Source organism: Chenopodium quinoa, unplaced genomic scaffold (genome assembly GCF_001683475.1).
Source record: "Chenopodium quinoa cultivar QQ74 unplaced genomic scaffold, ASM168347v1, whole genome shotgun sequence".
In the NCBI taxonomy this organism is placed as follows: domain Eukaryota; kingdom Viridiplantae; phylum Streptophyta; class Magnoliopsida; order Caryophyllales; family Amaranthaceae; genus Chenopodium; species Chenopodium quinoa.
Window position 1 is genome coordinate 1,599,555 of NW_018744790.1, and position 23,318 is coordinate 1,622,872.

Sequence of the window (23,318 nt, forward strand, 5' to 3'; positions counted from 1 at the left end):
ATTGTTCAGGTTATTTACAGGTTTAAAGAGAGAATTATTGGGGTGTTACAACATAGCTATATAAGAAGTGGGCTAATTTATTTATATCTCCCGTTGAGAAAAAACTAAAATTTTCTAATCATACCATCCGCATCAGTAGCTACAATCAATCTAATATATACATGTTTTATTTACCCGTCGCACTCATTAAATCTATAGACACGATAATAACCTTATATTTGACTTACCAAAACATAAATTTTCCTAAGTTAAGCATTGTGCCAAAAATTATATATTATATAATAGTCATATATATAACCAACATCTGATTAAATATAGTATACAACACAAATACTTCGTATATAGGTATGGATACTGATAATTTTATATGAATAAAATATACGGAGTATATATTACTAAGATTTATCCCTACCTTAATTATAAAATGGTTAACAAAACTCTTATAATAGTGCATGGACATTTATATATCTAAAAATGTTCTTTTTACATATATTTCCCCCCATTTAATTTTAAAAGCCTTAAAATTGTCTATTGAATTCGCTAAATTGATTTAAAAGGTTATGTTTATTTCAATATTTAAAGCCATTGACTATTTTCATTACATTTTGTTTTAATTTTTCTATTTAGAATTTATTAGACTATTAGGTTTCAAGATCGAAGTCAATATATTTTTACCGTACAATCACTAAATCAAAGTCGCTCAACTAAAGTTTTGGACATTGCATAGCTACACACATATCCAACACAATTAATGATTACATGCAAATAATTTTAATAAAACTACGCATTCGATATAATTTATTAAACAATTTAACTATATATACATTTTGATAGGTTTATATCTTTCATATTAACAAAAATTTACAAATGTTATTATTATATTTTGAAAAAAAAAAATTTAGACTTTGGAGTTTTGTATAAGATAGATAAAGGATAAGTTAATTCCCATCATATAATGCATTCAGTTTTGGGTGTTCTATCCGATTCACCCTTTGGGCTAATCCAGATTTGAGGATCTGTTCTAGGCTATTAGGTTCCACTCCCCTTCCGATTGTTGTTGCAGGGGAGCGAACACAGGTCCTCCCTACCAAGTGTAGTCTCAATCACCACTACACCAACAACCAAACACTTGGTATGGAGGACACGTGTTATAAAATATTATATTATATACATATACTTTTTTATATTATAAAAAATATTATATTATATACACATACTATTATAGTTAAAAGTATTATTATGTATAAAATAACATAAATTATTGCACATGATTGTTGTATATCTAGTATAGTACATGAGCAATGCACGATTTTTAAATCAAAATGTAAGTTTTTCTAAAATAAATTCATAAGTAATAGCATTGTTAATACGAATATTACAATTTAAAACACGAGTAATACTTATAATACATTTTATATCTATCATTTTTTTCGTCAAATGTCTAATTCAATTTAACTTTTATTCTTCTTCTTTAGATTGGCTATTGGTTCAGTTTGTTTGTTTTTTTTTTTTTTTTTGTTTTTTTTAATGCAAGAAAAACAAAAGTTCATTGTAAAAGACATTGTATAGAAAATGAAAGGTCGTTTAAAATTAAATTTTTATTCAAGATTATGTTTTTTTTTCCAAGACAACATTTCGGCTTAGCATTCAGTATTTGTCAAGGAGTACAACAAACGATAAAAGTAATTTTTACACTATTTTGTATCTTTATCAAAAACTTTTGTATTCAACCGATTACTTGAATTGAATTTAGGATAACTTGTAGACTATTTTGGGTAACTTTTATCAATAAAGCATAAATAACTTTCATTCATTACAGGGTAGCTTTTATAATAGGTGCACAATATTTTATTGTACATCTGATTTTTTTTAAATGTTTGTATTGATTTCATAATTGACGTCAAACTAAATTCTATAGATTTTATTTAATTTTTCATAAAAAAAAACAATATTAGCCTTTCAAAATACGAAATATTTGTTTCCTTAATTATGTCACTTTAATATTGCTTCAAATTAGTTACAGTATTATTCTTTAACTTGACTATAAATAAAGATTGGAAAGACTTTATGGATTATTTGTAGTATTGAAAAGTATATATTTATTATAAAAAAATTAAATCAATATTGATATTAGGAAATCATGAAAATCTCATACATGTATAGAAACTTGCTTTTATTGTTTGAAGTTTAACAAAAATAACTATGCTTGAATATGTAAACAGTAATTATATAGATATATTTTATACTTAAGATAAGCCAATGAGAGAGTGACATTTGTCATCCTCACATTGAGGCGCTTGTCTTTTAGTATAATATATAGATAGATAGATTTTTACATAAAAGCACTCTAACCGAGGGTGTGTTTTATTCACCTGATTTTCACTGATTTGAACTTATCTTAAGTTTTCTGAACCTTATTAAAACTTATTTTAGTTGTAATTTGTACTTGGGTAACCCTTATTAGAACTAATCAAATCTGATCTGAATTTATCTGAACTTATCTAAATTTATCTGAACTTATTACGCCCGAAATAAGTAAAAATAAGGTGAACTGAACATATCCTTATCTTTGTTTTATAATTACACCTATATGTTCTCCTATTGTGTCAATTGTATAATGTCTATAGTTACTAAACAAATAAAGGGAATACTATTCAAATATATACTATTACTAAACAAATTAATAAAGTAGCACTTGTAAACATATAAGATTCGAACTCGAGACTTGAATACATGGAACTCATTTTGAATGTTGCAGTTGTAACTAAGATTGCGGGATATTCACCATGTTAACAAATTGATGCCCCAAATAATTACAGTATACATCACTCTTATTTACAAACTATAATATAACTTCGAATACTATTCAAATAAATATTGTTACTAAAAAAAATACAAATTTACAATCGTTTCGTTAATAATATACTTGAAATTTAATGCCCAGTTTATGTTTTAATTTCAATTTTAATTATCATATAATAATGGACTTAAACGTTTCATGGATTTAATTTCCTAATAATCTATTATTATGATAAATCAAGGAGCTTCATGTGTTGTCTTTGTGAAGAATCAAGTATTCAATAATCTAATTTTGAAGAAATATAAAACTTTCATGTTTTATAATCTGAGAAAAATGAAGAGCATCGGAATTAACGATAATTCAATTTCATAATACAACCATTATTGAAAAATTATAATCGATTTTAATTTACATTGTTAGGATGACAATATATTTCTATTTGTCTAAAAACAAATTGCTTAATGAAAAAAAAACATTAAAAAAAACTTATTAGAAATCAACAACATGAAAGCAAAAATTTAAGACAATCTGGAAAAATTAAATTATTTTTATTTTTTTTAGTTTCGAACATAAGATTCGTACAAATCTAAACAAAAGAAAATTTTATAAAACAATTTTTTTTGTCAAAACATTGCATATTCAACAGAATCTTTGTAAAAAGAACAAATTTTTAAGCAAAAGATGGAGAAAGTATATAATAAATAATTTACATGTTAAACAAGAACATAAAGAAATCTGTAAAATAGATTAGTTTGTTTAAGCATTTCTAAATTCAATTTAATTTATTGAAGCAAACTTGAAAATAGATTTCGTTAAGAAATTACATAAAAATTGTATTTAAAAAAAAAAAAAAAAACCTAAGTAGAACATGATGAACAGAAGAGAGAGAAGTGAGAACAAAAATGGAAGCAAAAAAAATTACAGAAAAAAATGAGATGAGAGAGAAGGGGGTAGTTGAGAATTTGGAACCATTAATTATATCTTGAAAATAGAAATAGAATTTGAAATTCAAACTAAAATTTTCATTTAAATTTGAAAAAAGAATATGAAATTTTTATTTTGGGCCCCAAATTAACCACCTATTATAGGTTGACACACTCCAAGTGTATATATGGCCCACATAAACCTAGTGTATATGTAGCCTTTACCTCAATATAGGCATACATGCATATTGACTTATTGAGGTTGCCTCATATGAGACTTGTGCCAGAGCATCGGATCTCATATGAGACTTGTGCCAGAGCATCGGATCAGGAATGGTTACTTAGTGACAACACGCTCCAATCAAAAGTTGAATCGAAATTCTTCATCCTCAATTCGTTCGATTAGTAAATTACAATTTCCATGCATTTATTTCAAAAAGAATTTATGAATAACCTTTTATTCAATTCATCATATGTAAGTTTTCTCTTAAATCATCTTTAATTGTGATTTGGACATCTATCAAAGTCGTATGTAGATATCAAATCTTAATTATAAACATACAATTAAAGTCTAGTCTTCTAAAGGTCCAAATCTAGTACTAGTATTTTCTGTGATAACCTAATAAATGTGTACATAAACTAATTAACTTACATAACCAATTTTGTGTAGAATACACAAAGAAGTAGCTGAAAAATATTCAATGAAAAATATTCAATGAGTTGTTCATTATCTTATTACTAGTAGTATATTTTTGGGCCTTGTATGAGTTGGGTCAGATGTAAGGGCTTTGCATTGTATGTGACTATGTGAGTGCTTAATTGATTCAACCCAAGTTTGACGGGCATAGCCTGGGTTTTAGGTTGACTGGGCTAAGCCCAATTACTTTGCACTCTGAACCAAAAGAAAAAAAAATAATACGTAGTAAAAAAATTACACTACACACTCTATTTGACGGTCTCATACCAAGTATTTAATAAAAATTATAAATATATATATATATATATATATATATATATATATATATATATATATATATATATATATATATATATAAGAAAAGAAAAATACAATTTTTTGCCAAAAATGTAATATATAAATTTTAATTTTTAAAAAATGCAATATACTTGTATATACATTTTCTCGAACTCAACTAATTTACGCGCTAGGATATTATATGAGCAAATAATATCTAAAGTTTATGATTGAATCTCACATTCATTTCTTTCTTTCTTATATTAAGAATAGCTTTATATTTACTGTAGTTATTTGGTAACATAAACAAGAGCTTGTAAAGTTGTAATATGACATGATTAAATGTATGTATTGTTAAATCTCTAATTTTGTCATAATCATTGATTTAGGTCTTAGGGATTGAATTGAATACGGGTGCTTAGCTTGATGCTATCTTAGAGATAGAATCGAGGTACTTAGCTTGATAGAAATTTTATGAGTAGTTGCCGTAATTCAAAGGGCATATCTAAACAAGGTCACCAAACTATGTAGTTCATAGCCACAAATCGAGGTCTCACTTTTCTTTATGGCCGTGGAACTTTTACCATAGTATAAGCAATAAATTGTTCCCCATGTAACAAGGCAAAATGGCGGCTAAATGACTAGAATTTAGGCTAGATAAATAGATAATATGAAATTATGAATAGGGTCATTTTAGGGCTTGTTTATATATTCAATTTATCTTGTGTATAGGTTGAATTAGATTGTCTTGGGTCTATCCATGTTCAAATATAATTCAAGTTTGTGATAACTTTGATTTAGACAGTGCTGGTGGATCGAATTAATATTTTATATCTTAAAAATATACATTTTAAAAAATAGCAATAATTAAATATAGGTTCGATTGACATTTAGCACATTTAATATTTTGCCTCTGTATTTCATATATTTTATCCAGCTATTATTATGATGTTCAATTACTATATTACCCATGCGTTGCACGATGGTGATAAGTAATTTTTCCTTATTTCTTTTATATATTTTATTGTTGATATCATTTTAAAATAACTTGGCTTGCTTTTTTTTTTAAAAAAAAAAAAAATATTGGTGTATAAAAATATGTACATAGTCCTTTTTTAAAATGTTTATTATTTATTGTTGCATTATAATATTTACTACAATGTTATGTAAAACTTTTTAAAATGATGATTAGACAAAATATATTTAATGTTTCATCATCTATTGAGCTTATATGTTTAGAGTGGTAGCTTAAAAATTGTATATAATTAGCTATCAATATCTAATATTGTTGTATATTAAAAAGATTCAAAAGTATTAATGGGAGTATACAACAATATTGATGTCAAAGTCAAGTTTCGTATTTTTAGTTTTAAACCTACTTAATCCTAAAATCTAGCAAGTAAAAGGAAGGGGAAAAAAATTTAAATAAAAAAATAAACTGATGACCTCATAAGTAAATTAGGAGGGAAAATTTTTAATGAGAGTTTGACACGTAGAACACTTTAAAGAATTGATGACATTAGCACGTTTTGTTTTAGTATTAGTTAATAGATGTTTAGCTATTATGGCGAGGGATATTTGTAACATTGTAAGTTTAAAACAGCAGACATGCGCTTAAGTTAAAGAGTATCATTTTGCGGAAATTCTCATTGCTATCCCTCAACGTTAATTTGTTGATTATACTTAACAGCAGACTAATAAAGACATGGAATACATACATAGGGGATGATTTAATGTTGTAATGACAATCTGTGGTTGTGAGTGGTTGGGGTGGTGGGATCCAACGGCCAAAGGTAGTGTTTGGTGGTTATAGTGTTGGAGTTGGTTGGTGGTATTGTGTTATAAGGTGGCTAGGTTAGGTCAAAGTGGTGGTTAATCTAAGGCAGATAAGTGTAACGATTTTTTGAGTAACTATGACCGTAACCCTTTAGTTAACCAACTAAACTAAAAAATCTACGGAGTAATATTTAAACTCTTATAATTACCATACCTAGTTAATATCATACACATGATTGTTTATTGGCAACCTATTATGATATACTACCATCATAAATCTCATGAAAAGATGACTATCATGTAATTTAAGGTGTAACCCACATCTTAATACACGATATAAATTTGGTCATTACGAGCAAAAAAACCCTATTATCAAGGAAAAGATGTGTGTATTGTGCTATGCTACTAGTGTTGCATGATTAAAGTGTCAAATCCTTTAAATTTCTTACACCTTCTCCATATAAACATCCACCAAACACCACAATAATAATTCAATACCCACTTAATCTCAATTATCTCTTAACACTATTTTTCTTAATCTATCATGATCCAACACCAAGGGAGTGGATGGTGCATATAATTATTTAGTGCAAATTAAATAAAACAACTAAATGATTAATTAGACATATAATACTATCCTTTTTTAAGATAATATATATTTAAAATTATGAAAATAACTTGGTCATACTTTTGTTACATTAAAATTAATGGAAAAAAGAGGGTTATTGTACGAGGATTTAGGACATTTCTTAGTGTTATTAATTAATGTATATACTAAGATATGTAAGCTAAAGCAAAAATGTCATCCATATAGCTAAAGTACAAGAAAACATAAAAAGTTATAATTTATTATTTATGTGGTGGGGGAAATGGAGGAGTACGTGGACTTAAGGGAGATTCATATCCGAGTTGTTGTTCATGTGGTATAAAACAAAAGTTTGTCTTATAAAATTTAGACCATAAAATAAAAATAGGTCCATTTTGTATTATGCCCAATTTCTTTAATTTAATGGAGCATATTTCTACTTGCCTAAGGTAAATCCGAGTGCAAGTAGCCATCAATTAAAGAGCCTAATTGGAATTTTGATAGGTACAACTCAAAAATTATATTGACTTGTTGTGTTGATTATGGAAAATGACTCCTTTCTAGGTTATATATAGATATATTATTGTATAGTACTCAATAGTACTTCTCTAGTTTCTTTTTATTGTCATATGTGTTTAAATATTTATGTTTTCTTTTGCAAATGAAATATAATACTTTATCAATAACTATAATATACAAAAAATGTATACACATTCAAGTTTTTAAAGGATTCATCTTAATGTATGATATCATATGTGTTGAGAGATATCCCCTGAATCGGCGATCGAGTAGGTACACGATCATGTAGTCCATTGTACACGATTGTGTAGTCAGTGTTATTATGTACTCTTCATATACACGGTCATGTGGTTCATGGTACATGGTCGTGTAGTTCCTTTACTACAAGACTTATCACACGGTCGTGTGGTTCAGGGTACACGACCGTGTAGATTATGGGTGAAATATTAGACCGACTGTGCGATATACACGGCCGCGTGGGTCAAGGTACACGGTCGTGTGGTTATTAATTGGGCTTTGGCCCAAAGTAGTTTATGTTTTGGAGAGTTCTATATATACCCCTTTGGGTTATTCCTAACCATATAAGTTGATCGGTTAAGTGATTATTTAGAAATCTGAGAGTCTTTTGTGTATTTCTTATCTGTGAGATCTGGGAGAGATAACATTAGAAATCTGATAGACAATCAATCTGTTTCCGTGATTGGTCTCAAATATGTTCTAAATTTGTATTCTGTTTTCCCCAAGATCAATAAAACTATTACTCTCGCCTGTTTGTGGACGTAGCCAACACATCGTTGGTGAACCACGTAAATATGTACGTGTGCGTTATTTATTTGTTTTGCATTCTTTAATTTATTCTTTCTCACATCCGTTATACACAATATGTTCAATTATTACGTACTCTATATGTAAAAATAGAAAACTGTGAAAAAAACGTAGATTATGATAATATAAAAGAATAAGGGCCTGTTCACATTTACTTAATTTCAGTTCAGTTAGTTCAGTTCAACTCCAATCAGTTAAGTTCACTTCAGTTGAGCTCTAATCAGTTCATTTCAATTCATTTCATTTTAATTCAGTTCATCTCAGCTCCTAATTTCCATCTCTCATAAAATATTCATTTCAGCTCAGTTCAGTTGAGTTTAGTTCAGTTTAGCTCCAATTAGTTCAGTTCAGTTCAGATTAGTTCAGCTCAATTCAGTAAATGTGAACAGACCCTTAATCCTTTTACTTCTTATATTGTATCAACAAAAGACCTTCCTTACCAAAAAAATAAATAAATAAATAAATAAATAAATAAAATAGATATTTAGGCTTTGTGCAAAATAATGCCTACATAGAACCAATAATTCAAGGGAAAGAAAACCATGTAACCAATTCATGCGGCACTTACCAAGCAAGGCTTGACCTAATGGTAAAATCGTAAAATGTTTGACCTTATGACGACATGACTTAAAGTTATGGGATCAAATTCCACTAAAGACTTTTTGGAGTGAGATTTCCCTTATCATCCCCCCCCAACTCCTCCAACGAGTCTGATCTCTAAAAATGGGTCTCCTAATACCCACCGCTAAATACCTCACTTAAATTTTTAAACGGATAAGTGGATGAGAATTGGACTTGTGAATTTTGTGAAACCAAAAGTTTAAGTAGTTAATATTATGGTTAATGTCTGGGTTAATTAATTAGTGTATGTACTTTTTTTTTACATACATCAACTTTGAAGTAGTTTCCTCAAAAACACTCACAAAAACACACACACACCCAAAAAAAAAAAAAAAAAAAAAAAAAAAAATCGAAGTAGTGTCCTTCAAACGAATGCAACAAACATGATTTATGAATGAAATTGCTTATTTTTACCTTATTATTATGACAATAACTTTAGTGTAATTTTGTCGAATTAAAGTATGACATAATCACGTTTTTCACGAGGAATTGCCAAATTATGTGGTTTTTCGACTTGGTTTGATTTTCTTGTCAAAAAAAAAAAAAAAAAAAAAGACTTGGTTTGATTTTGACTGAGCCTATTGAAATCCTTCGAGACACCTTAATTATACTCCGTATAAGATTCCCCAAAGGGAATGGTAAAATGCTTCAAATCAGGCCGTTCAAGCAATTTTTTTATTACGAGTATTATTTTTTTTTTTTTTAAAAGGTTAAACCGTATTAGTGAAGTGACCATCACCACACATGATAAATGATTAAATAATGGTAATTAATGGGGTAATAATGAATTTGTAGATAGGGCTACATATAAGCATTAAATTTACACTTGAAAATCGTAAAAAGTTAAGAAATCATCAAAATATAAACACTAATAACACTGATTTACGCGTGTTTTTGTCATGAATTCCTAATTTTATACAATTTTCAAGAGTATATTAAATGCTTATATATAACCCTTAGGGCTTTATATAACATTACCCTTAAAAAAATTCAAAAAGTAGTACGGAGTATTAATTTAGAAATGCATGTCAAAATCACGCGTTGATTAGTATAATTAATAATCCGTATTCATTTTAATTTAATATTTCCACTTTTAGTTATTTTATCCAACGCTTTAGGGCATTCGTTAGCTTTTACCTTTTTATATTAATTAGTAAAACAAATCATATGTCGATGTATGATCCATGATAATGGTAGTTCAATTTACAACAAAGTAACTCTTTTTTCTTCTAAATTTTATTAATTGCTCATTATTACCAATTATGTGACAAATGATATGATGTGGCAATATTAATCAAAATCTTTTAACCACAAATCTCCAAACCCTTCAAAAATCCCACAACCTACTACTTTTTACGCATCTTTCATATGAATTAGGATATATTCCTATACATGCATTAGCGTTAGTACACATACTCTAGTTAAGCGAGGAGATTGCAATTTGCAATGGGTTGGGTGTCAAGGACTCAAGAGGATGTGTACATGTGTTCATTGCAAAGTACATACTCTTAAAATTTCTTATATAGATTAGAAATATACATCCTATGCGTTCAATAAAGACAATAATATAGATTTCAATTAATAACTAGTGTGAGCCCCGATCAATGCTTCGTATTGCTAGTTTGTTAGTTTGTACTTTGTATTTTTTTTTAATTTGATAATAGTTTTTAGGCTCGGGCAATTCCCCAGATTATTATAATTTATGATTTAATTTTCTTTGAATGGATATATGTTTTTTTTAAGTAATTAAACCATGTGGTTTATAGTTATATGTACTTCTTTTTCATATTTATAACATGTTTGATAATTAGCTTAGATGACCAAATAGTCAATTTTGAAGTAAGTAGTTTGGGGTTCGAATCCTCCTATCTTCATGTTTTTTATATTTAGTGATGATGTGGCATGTTGAGATGCTGGGTAGGTGACGTGGCGCCATCAAGTGTTTGTGAACTGACGTGGCGTCATGAATTGTTAGTGAAGTGATGTGGCGTAATTTGGAAGAATCTACGTGGCGCATGGACGTTTTTATAAACGCCTTTTAATAAATTAGTATAGATGTACCTATTATAATTACAAAACGCATTCTATTCATAGTGAGGGCGTTTTTTTTTTAGGTAGTAAAACAAGAGTTGTGCCCGGTTTATCTTCCAGGTAAACAAATTTGGGGATATAATTGTCTTTTTAATTATCCGTGGAAGGGTCATATGTCTTTTCATGTACTAGTTAAAGGGTACAAGTGTAATTTCCTAAATACAAGTTGCAAACCGTAATTGGACAGCTCCCAAAAGTACCAAATAAATGACCACGTTTTTTTTTAATATATTTACAGAAATTGCTACCAGATTAACAAAAATTTTTAGTGTGGCAGATAAACTTGTATATTTGCCCGTAAAGTAAACATTTCGCATCATTCTTTTTTTTTTTTTTTTTAGTAAAATAAAAATTTTACATCTAATGAGCTTATTAATTTATTATCAAAGAATTTTTAAAAGTTACATTACGTGGTAGCAACATTTAGATGAGAGGCATATAAAGACATGGAATTAGTATGAATGTATGATGAACATGAATAAAAAGGTTGTAAATAGTATGGGAAAGAGCAAAAAAAAGTGGAGGAAAACTGCCAAAAGAATCAGAAGACAACCAAAGAAATAGGAAGTAGATCAGATAGATTCATTGATTGATTTGTCTCCTCGACCCCTCCTTATATAAAAACAAAACCAATCATAATTTTAAAGATAAAGGGCTGCTCAATCACACAGAAATTAGTCAATCTTCATTAGACTCTAAATTTTAATTTATATTTTTAATTTTCAAAAGCTCGCACTAACATGAACCAATAATTTTGCATTCCTAATAATTCTAATAATACAAACTCCTAAATTAATTTCTCTCTTTTTTCGGAAATAAATTTCTTACAGAAAATTGTTTATCGAGTTAGGAAATTATATATTACAGTGTACTCCATCCGTCTCTAAATTACATTCCTTTTTGTAAAATTACACGGGAATTAAGGAGGAAAGAATAAGACAAATAACAATAATGAAATAATTCAATGGGAAATACAAAACATTAAGTGATGTCTTTGAGTAAAACAAAGATATATTAATGATTAATGATGCCATGTCATCAATCCTTTGCAAAAAAAAAAAAAAAGGACCAATAATATGCTTCTAATTGAAAATTAAGAACCAATCATATTCATTAGGTTAGTTATGGGAAGTACAAACTTAAGAAAAATGATGGAGAGAGAAAATAAGAGTGAGATTAGGATAGTAGGAGTGAGAAAGCATTAAATGTACAACAGAAAAAGAGAGTTGATTTGGGATATTTGGAAAAAAAAACTTACTAAAAATGAAAAGGAGGAATGTAATTTTGGAATACCCCAAATAGAAACCAGGAATGTAATTTAGCTAGCTACATGATATTTATTACACAAATTGTTATATGTGGCTAGCTACATGATGTGGCCAATTATTATATGGGTTACTTTGTCGATGTTATAAAGGTACTCGATTAGTGTTATAGGGGTTACTCGGTCGGTAATTAGAACTAGTTTGTTCTTTACAAGTGGCTGCATGGTAATATGGTATGCACTATGGCTAGCTGCTCCTAAAATTCGTTGTGTTTGTAAGTATATATTTTCTTAATTGGAATTTAAGGCAAAATATAATTAAAAACGTCAATATAAACTATAAATCTAAATAATATTATTTCATTGCTTTGATGATATTGGTTCTTGACCTTCCTGTGTTTTTTTTATTGAAATAATGGATAATATTTACTATATCTTTAATATTAGTGATCCATATATATACCTAACTCTCACAGATAGAAAGACTATTCTATACAAGTATAACTTAAGTATTCAAGGATTTACTTAATGTTTGTTTTATTTTAATTTTTCACAGTTTTAATTCATATAGTATACTTGATCAATATAATTTTTAATACCCAATCAATAAATTAAACATTTACAAAAACAATAGTGCGAATAAACTTGTCTGTGTACTAGGAAAAAAACTTACTCATTACATTCGAAATATAATTATATCACTTTGCTTTGTATTTAATACCTCGTAATTTATATGTATTTGCATAAGTAAGAATTTTCTCATTACCAAAAAATATTAAAGAATATGAAAAAGAGAAATATTCCAAATAATAATAATAATAATAATAATAATAATAATAATAATAATAATAATAATAATAATAATAATAATAATAATAATAATATCTAATTCAACTTTTAGATTCAATTATGTAAGCCCATGTAGCCAATTGTGGAAACGCTCTTTGAGCTTTATAAGTGGTGAGAAGTCTATCTATTCTACTAGGCCAATATCACTCTTGATAAAAGGCAGTGCCAAAAAGAGTGGGAAATTATTATAGCAAGTGTACATGTATTCATTCGCTTTGTTTTGTGCACCAAATATATTTCCACTCTTCTTTCTTTTTCTTGTGACTTGTGACAATTACTAGTGGCATGCCAAATATCATACACCTAAAGTAAAGCCAAACCTTCTCAAGTTCAACATGATAACAATGTGCGATTCTTTTCCTTGAAATTTCTATATTATGCTCGTCAAAATAGAAAAGAAAATATCTCTAATTATTTGTAAATTCTTATGATCTGATGTGCTAAAGTTATATGTACTCAAGAATATACTTATGCTCATTTGATATTTTCTTTTTGAAAATACAATTTAGACTTTACAGGATCTATATCAGCCCTTAGCTAATACTTCGTATATACTTTGAAGAAATCTATAACTATACTAAAACAGAGGGCACTAAAAAAAAAAAGTTCCACGTGTCACTTTCCCATGCAAAATTTTTCCGCCCTTTTCCACTATCCTAATTAAAGCAATTATTTACTAAATAATCTAAGATCTTCTATTTCCTTTAAATATTACGTATAATATATATATAAAAAGATCAGTTTATGTATATATTAAAATAATATTGATTGATCTTATATAATATTTTTTGCAAAAAATAATATGATTTTATTGATCCTATGTAAAAAATATTTTCATTAACCTTAAAAGTAGAAAATTTCACAATATTTTTCCACTTTATATAATAAATAATGAAATATATTTGATAAAATATATAGATACCAAATCTTTCCCTCAAAAAACAAAAAAAAAATAAAAATAAAAATACCAAATCTAGCTGATTATTTCCTAACATTTAAAATATTTTCCTTCTCCACATACATTTTTTTCACCTCTAAAGGTAATTGGTCTAAAGTTATCAATACTCATGACAATATTATACATTAAATTGATCTTATATAATATAACATATTGGCAAAGAAATATACTACCTCCAGTTCGTATTTTATGCAACTTTGGAAGGGGATTTCTAATAATTGTAACGGAAGGGGATTTCTAATAATTACGACCGGGATTTCATATTTTGAGAAGGGGAAAAGGAAGAATAGAAGCAGAGAAGAAGGGGGAAGAGGGAGAACAGCAAGGACGGTCGCTACTCCGCCGTTGTTCCCACCGACGACCTGTCTCCGGCAGCGACGCTACACACAGGTATGCCGTTCTATTTTTTTTTTTTGTTTGTTTTTGATTTTATTAGTTTAGTTAATTTGTTCGAAAACCCTAACTTTGGGTCTCAATTCAACCCCCACGCAGACCACCGTCGCCGGATTCCCCTCCAGGCCGTCTCTCCTTTGCTTTCTGACGATTGTATCAAGGTAAGTCGATGGTATTATTATTTTGTTTTGAATTTTTGTTAATTTGGGCGAAAATCCTAAAATTGGGTCACAAATTTGCAGGGCGTATGTCGCCGGTTTCCTCCTTCTATCTTAGCCTCTCCGTCTTTCGTCGAGTATAATCAGGTAAGTCATGCAATTTGGATTTTTTTTTATTTATTATATTTTTTAAAAATTTATTTTCTGTTTATGGCCTTCTCTCTCTCTGTTTTTTTTAAAATTTATTTTTTGTTTCTGTTTCTGTTTATTTTTTAAAATTTATTTTCTGTTTCCGTTTAAAATTTATTATATTGTAATGGTAGGGAAACACGATTTGTTGGTCTGAAAAACACAAATCTTTTCAAGACCTTGATTTTGAACATGTTGGTCTTTTTCTCCTGTTATCGGACATTGATTAGTACATTTATTGTATTGTCTCAATAATGTTGTGAAAAACTTGGCACTAAACTATTGACATTGATTGATATTTGAACAATATCCCATATAATAGCATTGCATAATCATAGAACTGAATGACTGATGAACATTCAGGTTATGAACCTGAATATTATGTTTGATTTCCTTAGTAATAGTAGTTTGAACTTTCTTATGGGCAATGGTGAGCTGAATACTTGGCTCTTTGGCTAAATTACAATTTGAAAGTATGTTAGGAAACCAACCAAAACAGAAAGTAAAATCCAACCAAAAATATTTTAAAGCAAATCAAAATGCATAAATTAGGTAATTTAAGATGGAAAAACAGGGCAGCCATTATATTTGTTCATTATTTTTGAGATTAAGTTTGGATGTTATGAAATTTTTCTGTCTTGAATCGATTAAATAAGCCATGTAACTTTGTTTGCTTTGAGATTTACTGTTGAATTTGTACATGATTTTATCTAATATGCAAGATTCATAATGACTAGTTAAGAATTAGACATGGTAAATGTGCATTCCAAATAAGCTACCTTATCGTAAATGTGTATTAATACATGGGTTTATCTCATTGTAATTACTTTAATATCAGGCTACATAGTTGAATATTTTCTTTAAATAGTATAAATAGCCTTTTCGGCTAATTTTTGGTTAAATATGGTGAAATTTAAGTCTTGAACTTTCGATTAAAGCTATGTTCTCAGTCTTGACCTTTTGGTTGATTTTTTTTTTAATTTCGTTACTTAATCTGAAATAGCTAATTGTGAGTCGCAAATTAACCCCCTTTGCAGCTCCATCGTCGCCGGATTCCTCTTCTGCCCGTCCCTCCTCCTTTTTCTGTCTTTTTCCATCGCCCCCACTAGGTAAGTCGGCTGTAGTTATTTATTTTTTTCATTTTAAAATTTTTTTATAAATACCCTGCCTAAAAGTGTAACACCACCATATACCAGGACCACCTTCGTCGCCGCCTCTGCTTTTCTGGTCAACTCCTCCGCTGTGTGTTTTTCTTCCCTTCTTATTTAACTACTTCTTTTAATTGTGCAATATGATTCATATTTATGTTAGTTGTTTATGGAGTTGTGATCTAAAATTTTGTAAAAAAACATCCTTATTAGATGCATTTTGATTTCAGTTTATTATTATTGCTTTACTTTGTCAATATGCTACTTGTTTAAGCGGGTTTTCCTAGTGATTCTTAAATGGCCAGTTTAGTATTAGCAAGAGGTTTGCTATTGATAGCTTGGTTCATTGTTGGATTTTTTACGCTTTATTGTGCGTAGGCTAGAACTTGGATGTGTTTTGATTGGAATAGAAATTTATTTTGCTTAATGTCCAATGTAGGACTATTGGATGGTATGAACTCATGTGTTGGATAATTTTAGTTTTCGTTTTAAAAAAAATGATTCTTATTGAATTACAATGGCTTTATCAGAAATATGTATGTTTAAGGGGTTATGATAATATTTTGAACATTAATTTGTATTATGGTTCTATAAAGTATTTTGTAAATTATTTTGTTTTTTCATGAAGGGTTACATGTGGTTGTTTTTTTAAAATATTTTTATATTTTGATTTTTGTTATCAAACACCCATCTTTGTTAACTATACAAATCATATTGCTTCTTTTATTTTATTAATGTTACATCAATTTACTTTGAAATGGTATAAATATAATTTTTTTAGTGTAAGTTATAAATAATTTAATCAATATTGTAAATTATAAATAATAAGTATTTTAGAAAACATGTTGTAAAAATTATAAGTATTTATCAAGTTAGAAGCATGCGACATAACATATGTTTAAATCTCTTAATAAAGAATAATGTGAAATCATCTTTCTTGTTCAAGTCATGATAAGGACCTTTGGTTATCATTTCGATTCTAATTGTATCGTATGCCATTATTGTAATGAATACAAGTTCAGTGTGAATGATTAATGTGATTTGTTTTTCATAGTGTTGTAGAATTTGTCACCATGAAAAGGAAAGTGCGTTGGTGGATGTACGATAGATACGATGGCGGTAATGCTCGTAGACTTAGGCCAGAGTTTGTGGATGGTGTTGAACAATTCATACGGTTTTGTGAAGCTCATCCTGAGAGCCCGGGCATAGATGAAGTAAGATGCCCTTGTCTGATATGTAAGAATAGACGTCTTCATGATGCCAACACAATAAAACTCCATTTGTACAAAAAGGGGTTTATACCTGATTACTATGACTGGGTTTCTCATGGTGAAGGGTTCCCTACATCAAGTGTAGAGCAACCAAATACTTACCGTGAAATGGTTCTCGATGCTCTTGGGAGTAATCATGAACCACCAGGTGACGATAGTACTAGTGGTTCAGACGAAGAGCCAAATGCTCAAGCAAAAGCATTTCAAGAGCTTTTAAAGGCTGTCGAGCAACCACTATACGAAGGTAGCTCCATGTATGTGCTAGAAATGGCATCTCGAATTGTATCTCTGAAGTTGGAATACAATTTTCCCCATAGGTGCGTTGATGGGTTTGCTTCATTACTGAACGAAGCGATTCCCGACAATAATAAGATGGGGAAAACATTCTATGATACAAAGAAGATTCTTAACGGACTTGAGCTTCCACACAAGAAGATTCATGCATGCCCAAAGGGTTGTATGTTATTTTGGAAAGCTGATACTGAGTTGGATAAGTGTAGAGTGTGCAAAAGGGATAGATACAAGAGGACTTCAAAGGTGTCATTGGTTCCAATAAAAAAACTCATCTATTTTCCAATCACTCCAAGGCTACAATGGTTGTTTGCAACAAAGAACGTTGCCGAGGAGATGACTTGGCATTCCAAAAATCTAAGAGTCCAAGGCACAATGGCGCATCCTAGTGATAGTGAAGCTTGGAAGCACTTGGATAGATCCTTCCCCGATTTCGCATCTGAACCTAGAAATGTGAGACTTGGTATGTGTACCGATGGGTTTGCTCCTAATGGCAAGTTTGGGGGTCAATATTCATGTTGGTCAGTCATTCTGACCCCTTATAACTTGCCTCCATCGATGTGCATGAAAAAACCATTTATGTTCCTTTCTTTGCTCGTTCCTGGTCCTAAAAATCTGAAGGGAAACTTGGATGTGTATATGCAACCGTTAATTGAAGAATTGAAAGAACTGTGGGATGTTGGTGCAACAACTTATGACATCTCGGAAAGAAAAAACTTCAATTTGCGTGCAGCAATCTTGTGGACTATAAGTTATTTCCCAGCCTATGGTATGCTTTCTGGATGGGCAACAGCTGGTAAAAAAGCATGTCCATATTGCTTGGACAAATCAAAAGCTTTTTGGCTTGAACATGGTGGTAAAATGTCTTGGTTTGATTGTCACCGACAATTTCTTCCTCCCGAACATCCTTTTCAAAACAACAAAATTGCTTTTTGTAAGAACAAGGTTGAAAAGGGGACATCGCCTCACATAATGTCCGGCGACGAGCTATGGCAACAAGTTCAACACTTTGCTAAGACAACAGATGGACCAGAAGCACTTGCAAGCTTGAAAAAGAAGAAACTAGGTTGGTTTAAACAAAGCGTTCTTTGGGAGCTACCGTACTGGAAGACTCTTCTCCTCCGCCACAACCTCGATGTGATGCATATTGAAAAGAATTTCTTTGAGCAACTAATTCACACAGTGATGGATGTGAAAAAACATACTTCAGACACAGTTGCATCTAGAAATGACATAGCCAAATATTGCAAACGACCACAACTACATGTGACGGAGGATGCGAGAGGCAAAGACACTTTGCCGAAAGCCCCATTCTCACTCGACAAGGCTCAAAAGAAAGTGTTATGCGAGTGGGTAAGGAACTTGAAATTTCCTGATGGTTATGCTTCTAATTTGAGTAGATGTGTAGATTTACAATCATGTAAGCTTCATGGTTTAAAGAGCCACGACTGTCATGTCTTCATAGAGAGATTGTTGCCAGTTGCTTTGAAGGAATTGCTCCCGGTCCATGTTTGGAAAGCTATTACTGAGATTAGTCTTTTCTTCCGTGATCTTTGTTGTTCCACCATCAAATTGAGTGATATGGAAAGATTGGAACACAACATTGCAGAAATTCTTTGTAAGCTCGAGAAGATATTTCCACCAGCGTTCTTCAACTCTATGGAACACTTACCAGTTCACTTGCCTTATGAAGCTAGGTTATGTGGTCCTGTCCAATATCGTTGGATGTATCCGTTTGAAAGGTTTTAATTAGCTCCTACAAACTCATAGCTGCCATTTTCGTTTATACAGCTATAGTTGTTTGCATAACATATACCTTATTCAATATTTTTTTATTATAGGTTCCTTAATCATTTGAAACGTAAAATTGGCAATAAGGCTCGTGTGGAAGGTTCAATATGCAATGCATATCTAACGGAAGAGATAGGGTATTTTTGCTCTAACTACTTCCAACAAGGAGTGGATACCAAAACACGGGACTTAGGTCGTAATGTTCATGATGATGTTGAAAGCACTTTGGATGATATGTTCCAGAACTTTTTATGGTTGATCATGGACATGCTTCTACTGGTGGAGTTCGTCGCTATTTGGATGAAAAAGAATTACAACGTGCTCATTTATATGTTTTGGGAAATAGCGGTATTCTGGAACCATATGAGAGGTATTAAATTTGTAAATTATCACACTCACTAAGATTTCATTGAATTTACATCGTATCCAATGTCGACCACCTTCATTAATACTCTTTCTCTGGTTATATGGAAGGGGGTTTGAGGACCACATTGTTCAAATGCAACCCACTATTCGCAAAGAAGATGTGTGGATTAAACATGAAGCTGAATTCCTCGAGTGGTTTAGGTTGAAATTGAGTATGATACGCATTTGACATCAACACGTTTTCTTACTTTGTTTCTATAACTTCACGACTAATATCAATTTATTAATATAATTATGCCATATGAGCAGGTGAATCAAGAAAAGCCAAATGATGAAATATTGTTTGCTTTGGCTATGGGCCCATCTAAGCGAGTGCGTACTTGGAGCCAATTCTATATGAATGGATACAAATTCCAAACTTATGGCCATGGAAAACATAAGTCAACAATGAATTATGGAGTAAGCGTACCCAATGAAGATGGTGGTGATTATTTTGGGTTTCTAGAGGATATCATCGAGTTGGAGTTCACTGGTGCCCTAGGGACTTATAAGACTGTTCTTTTCAAGTGCAATGGGATGGATTCCACTAGGGGTATGAACATTGATCAATACAAGCTTGTAGAAGTCAATCATACCAAAAAATACCCCAAGTACGATCCATTTGTGCTTTCTTACCAAGCAAACCAAGTCTACTATGCACCTTACCCAAGTTTGAAAAGAGACAAGGCTCAATGGCGGGCAGTGTTCAAGACAAAGGCGAGGTCTGTTGTTGATGCACCAGTTGACGAAGACTTTCTACAAGAAACCAGTGCTGACATTCCAACTCTTTGTGCTCCGGATGACATTCCAGACTATGAAGGTGATGAAGATGGATTTGGAGATTCGGATACTGAAAATGAAGTGTTGCCCCATGCCCCTCCAGACGAGTCCAATTTTGAATCTACTAATAGTGAGGACGAGGATGAGGATGACGGATTTTGGGATGACGATACCGATGCTGATCTTAGTGCTGATGGGGAGGACGATTCAACTGAGATTTAGGAGATTGATTGTAACCTTGTTTTGACTTTTTAATTATGTAATCTTAATGGATTTCAATTTATTTTAAAAGACCATCCTAGTTTCAATGTGATATACTTGTGTAAATATGTTATTATTTATATTTTGCAAAGCCAAGGTTATGTGTGACAGTAGCTTATAGATCGTGATATAACATGGCTATATGATTTTTACCGATGTTCATAATGTTTTTCTTATTGTAGGTTGTCATGGCCGGTGGTGGTCGTCGGAAGCTGGGACATGCCACCCCGAGAGAATTGTTTCCGTCGACAAGCCATGCAAATACGAAAACTTCTCCGGAAGTTACCCCATCCCCTGAGCCATGTGTAGGTGGTTCTGGGACATCTACTCAGGTTCCTGAGACGCAAGACGGTAACTCTCCCATGGGTGAGGTTCCTACCCCCGTTGCGAGAAGGACTTTGCACCTGACGGGGTTATGGTAAGTTACTCATGGTTATCTTAATTTGCATTCCAACTTGAACAGTTAGATTTGTATGTAATGACTTCATTTGTTTACTTATTGGTACAAAGGTTCGATAATAACACTGTGAGCACCTCCATTACAAATATTTTTCAAGCACATTGGCACGAACCATGGCTTAACTATGAAATGGTTGACAAGGTTACTAAGACCCATTGGTGGAACTCGTTTACGGTATTATAAAACCCCCAATTTTAGTTTACTCATCTAACTTTGTTGTTTTTTGGTTACATATTACAATAAATTATTATACATTTTATTTTTCTTGTTTGTAGAAACAATACCTTTGGAATGCTGATCTTGATGCCCTCTTGAAGAAGGAGTATGAAAAGAAGGCACATAAGAGGCTGAAAGAGATTACATACAATATTTCGGTCAGAAACAAGTCAGTTCCCAGATGGATGGGAGAGTGTATGTTTGAGCGAATTATGGAGAAAAGAAAGGATCCGGTTTTTCTGGAGAGGTCAGAAAAAGCGAAGAAGAACAGGAGGGGCGACTCCCTGTATAATCCAATTGAGCCGTCACACTTCCAAGGTTCTATCTCTGCATCAAAGCATGCAAAGAAAATGGTAATACTTAATGGTATATAATGATAATGATAAATTTTAGTAGTTACATACACTAAGCATTTAAGGAGTTATTTGATTTATGCAGGCTCAGAAAGCCGGTGGAGTGCTTCCAACTGCCCATGAGGTGTTCCTAAAGACACATTTCAAGAAAGTTCCAGGAAAAGGAAAAGTTGCGGCTAACAAGAGGGCACAACAAATCTCGATAACACATCTAACTTTGAAAAACTAATGAAATTATTTTTTAAGTAAGCAAGCAAAACATAGGCACTTATACTTATGATTGAAATTTGAGGAACCTAACTTTGGAAACTAATGTGTTGTTTGAATGACAAAGTCTTAGAATATATCAAAAACAAAGAAAATGGGTAAGTTAGAAGGCCATTTAAGCCATTTTAGCCAAGTTGTGAACCTATAGCCTTGTAAATTCTTGAAAATGTCTATGATTAACCAATTTGAACCTATAAACATGTTTTGTATGCTAAATATGAGTTTTTTGAATGAAAAAGTCTTAGAATATATCAAAAACAAAGAAAATGGGTAAGTTAGAAGGCCATTAAGCCATTTTAGCCAAGTTGTGAACCTATAGCCTTGTAAATGCTTGAAAATGTCTATGATTAACTAATTTGAACCTATAAACATGTTTTGTATGCTAAATATGAGTTTTTTGATTGATAAAATCGTAGAATATATCAAAAACAAAGAAAATGGGTAAGTTAGAACGAAGGCCATTTTAGCCAAGTTGTGAACCTATAGCCTTGTAAATGCTTGAAAATGTCTATGATTAACCAATTTGAACCTATAAAAATGTTTAATATGCTAAATATGAGTTTTTTGATTGATAAAATCTTAGAATATAGCATAAACAAAGAAAATGGGTAAGTTAGAAGGTCATTTAAGCCATTTTAGCCTAGTCATGAACCTATAGCCATGAATATGCATGCATGAAAATGTGGAAGTTTTTGCAATTTGAACCTATAAACATGTTTAATATGCTAAATATGAGTTGTTTGATTGATAAAATCTTAGAATATATCATAAACAAAAAAAAATGGGTAAGTTAGAAGGCCATTTTATTTTTATTTTATATTAATTTTGAAATTAATTCACATGATAACAGGTTATAGGTTCAGGTTAGGATGGCATCGATAATGCAAATTGTAGTTATATGAAAATTGCATTATAATAATATCATATTTGCGACCGTCTTTACCTGTCGCAGATTTAATAAATTGCGACCGTCTAAACCTGTCGCTGACTTAATCAATTGCGACCGCCCAGCACAGTCGCAATTCTCTGAGGAATTGTGACCATTTACCTACCTGTCGTAATATTCTAAATATTGCGACCGCCATGACCCTGTCGCAGATCCCATGATTTTGCGACCGTCTTAGGCGGTCGTAATATTCTGACTATTGCG

At 30.9% G+C, this 23,318-nt stretch overlaps 2 protein-coding genes across 2 annotated transcripts; both read left to right on the forward strand.

Annotated features, from left to right (window-relative positions):
- The first annotated feature begins 14,393 nt into the window (after nt 1-14,393).
- LOC110703939 lies at nt 14,394-22,632 on the forward strand. The gene is made up of 7 exons (XM_021881738.1): nt 14,394-14,575; nt 14,678-14,739; nt 14,821-14,883; nt 21,055-21,290; nt 21,383-21,506; nt 21,608-21,901; nt 21,987-22,632. Exons 4-7 carry the CDS (start codon nt 21,061-21,063, stop codon nt 22,128-22,130), a joined length of 792 nt encoding a protein of 263 aa, XP_021737430.1. The 5' UTR covers nt 14,394-14,575; nt 14,678-14,739; nt 14,821-14,883; nt 21,055-21,060; the 3' UTR covers nt 22,131-22,632.
- LOC110703938 lies at nt 15,923-20,945 on the forward strand. Its single transcript, XM_021881737.1, has 6 exons — nt 15,923-16,034; nt 16,122-16,167; nt 17,128-19,377; nt 19,477-19,796; nt 19,901-20,004; nt 20,102-20,945. The coding sequence occupies exons 3-5, from the start codon at nt 17,147-17,149 to the stop codon at nt 19,996-19,998; spliced, it is 2,649 nt and encodes an 882-aa protein (XP_021737429.1). The 5' UTR covers nt 15,923-16,034; nt 16,122-16,167; nt 17,128-17,146; the 3' UTR covers nt 19,999-20,004; nt 20,102-20,945.
- Nucleotides 22,633-23,318: the final 686 nt, after the last annotated feature.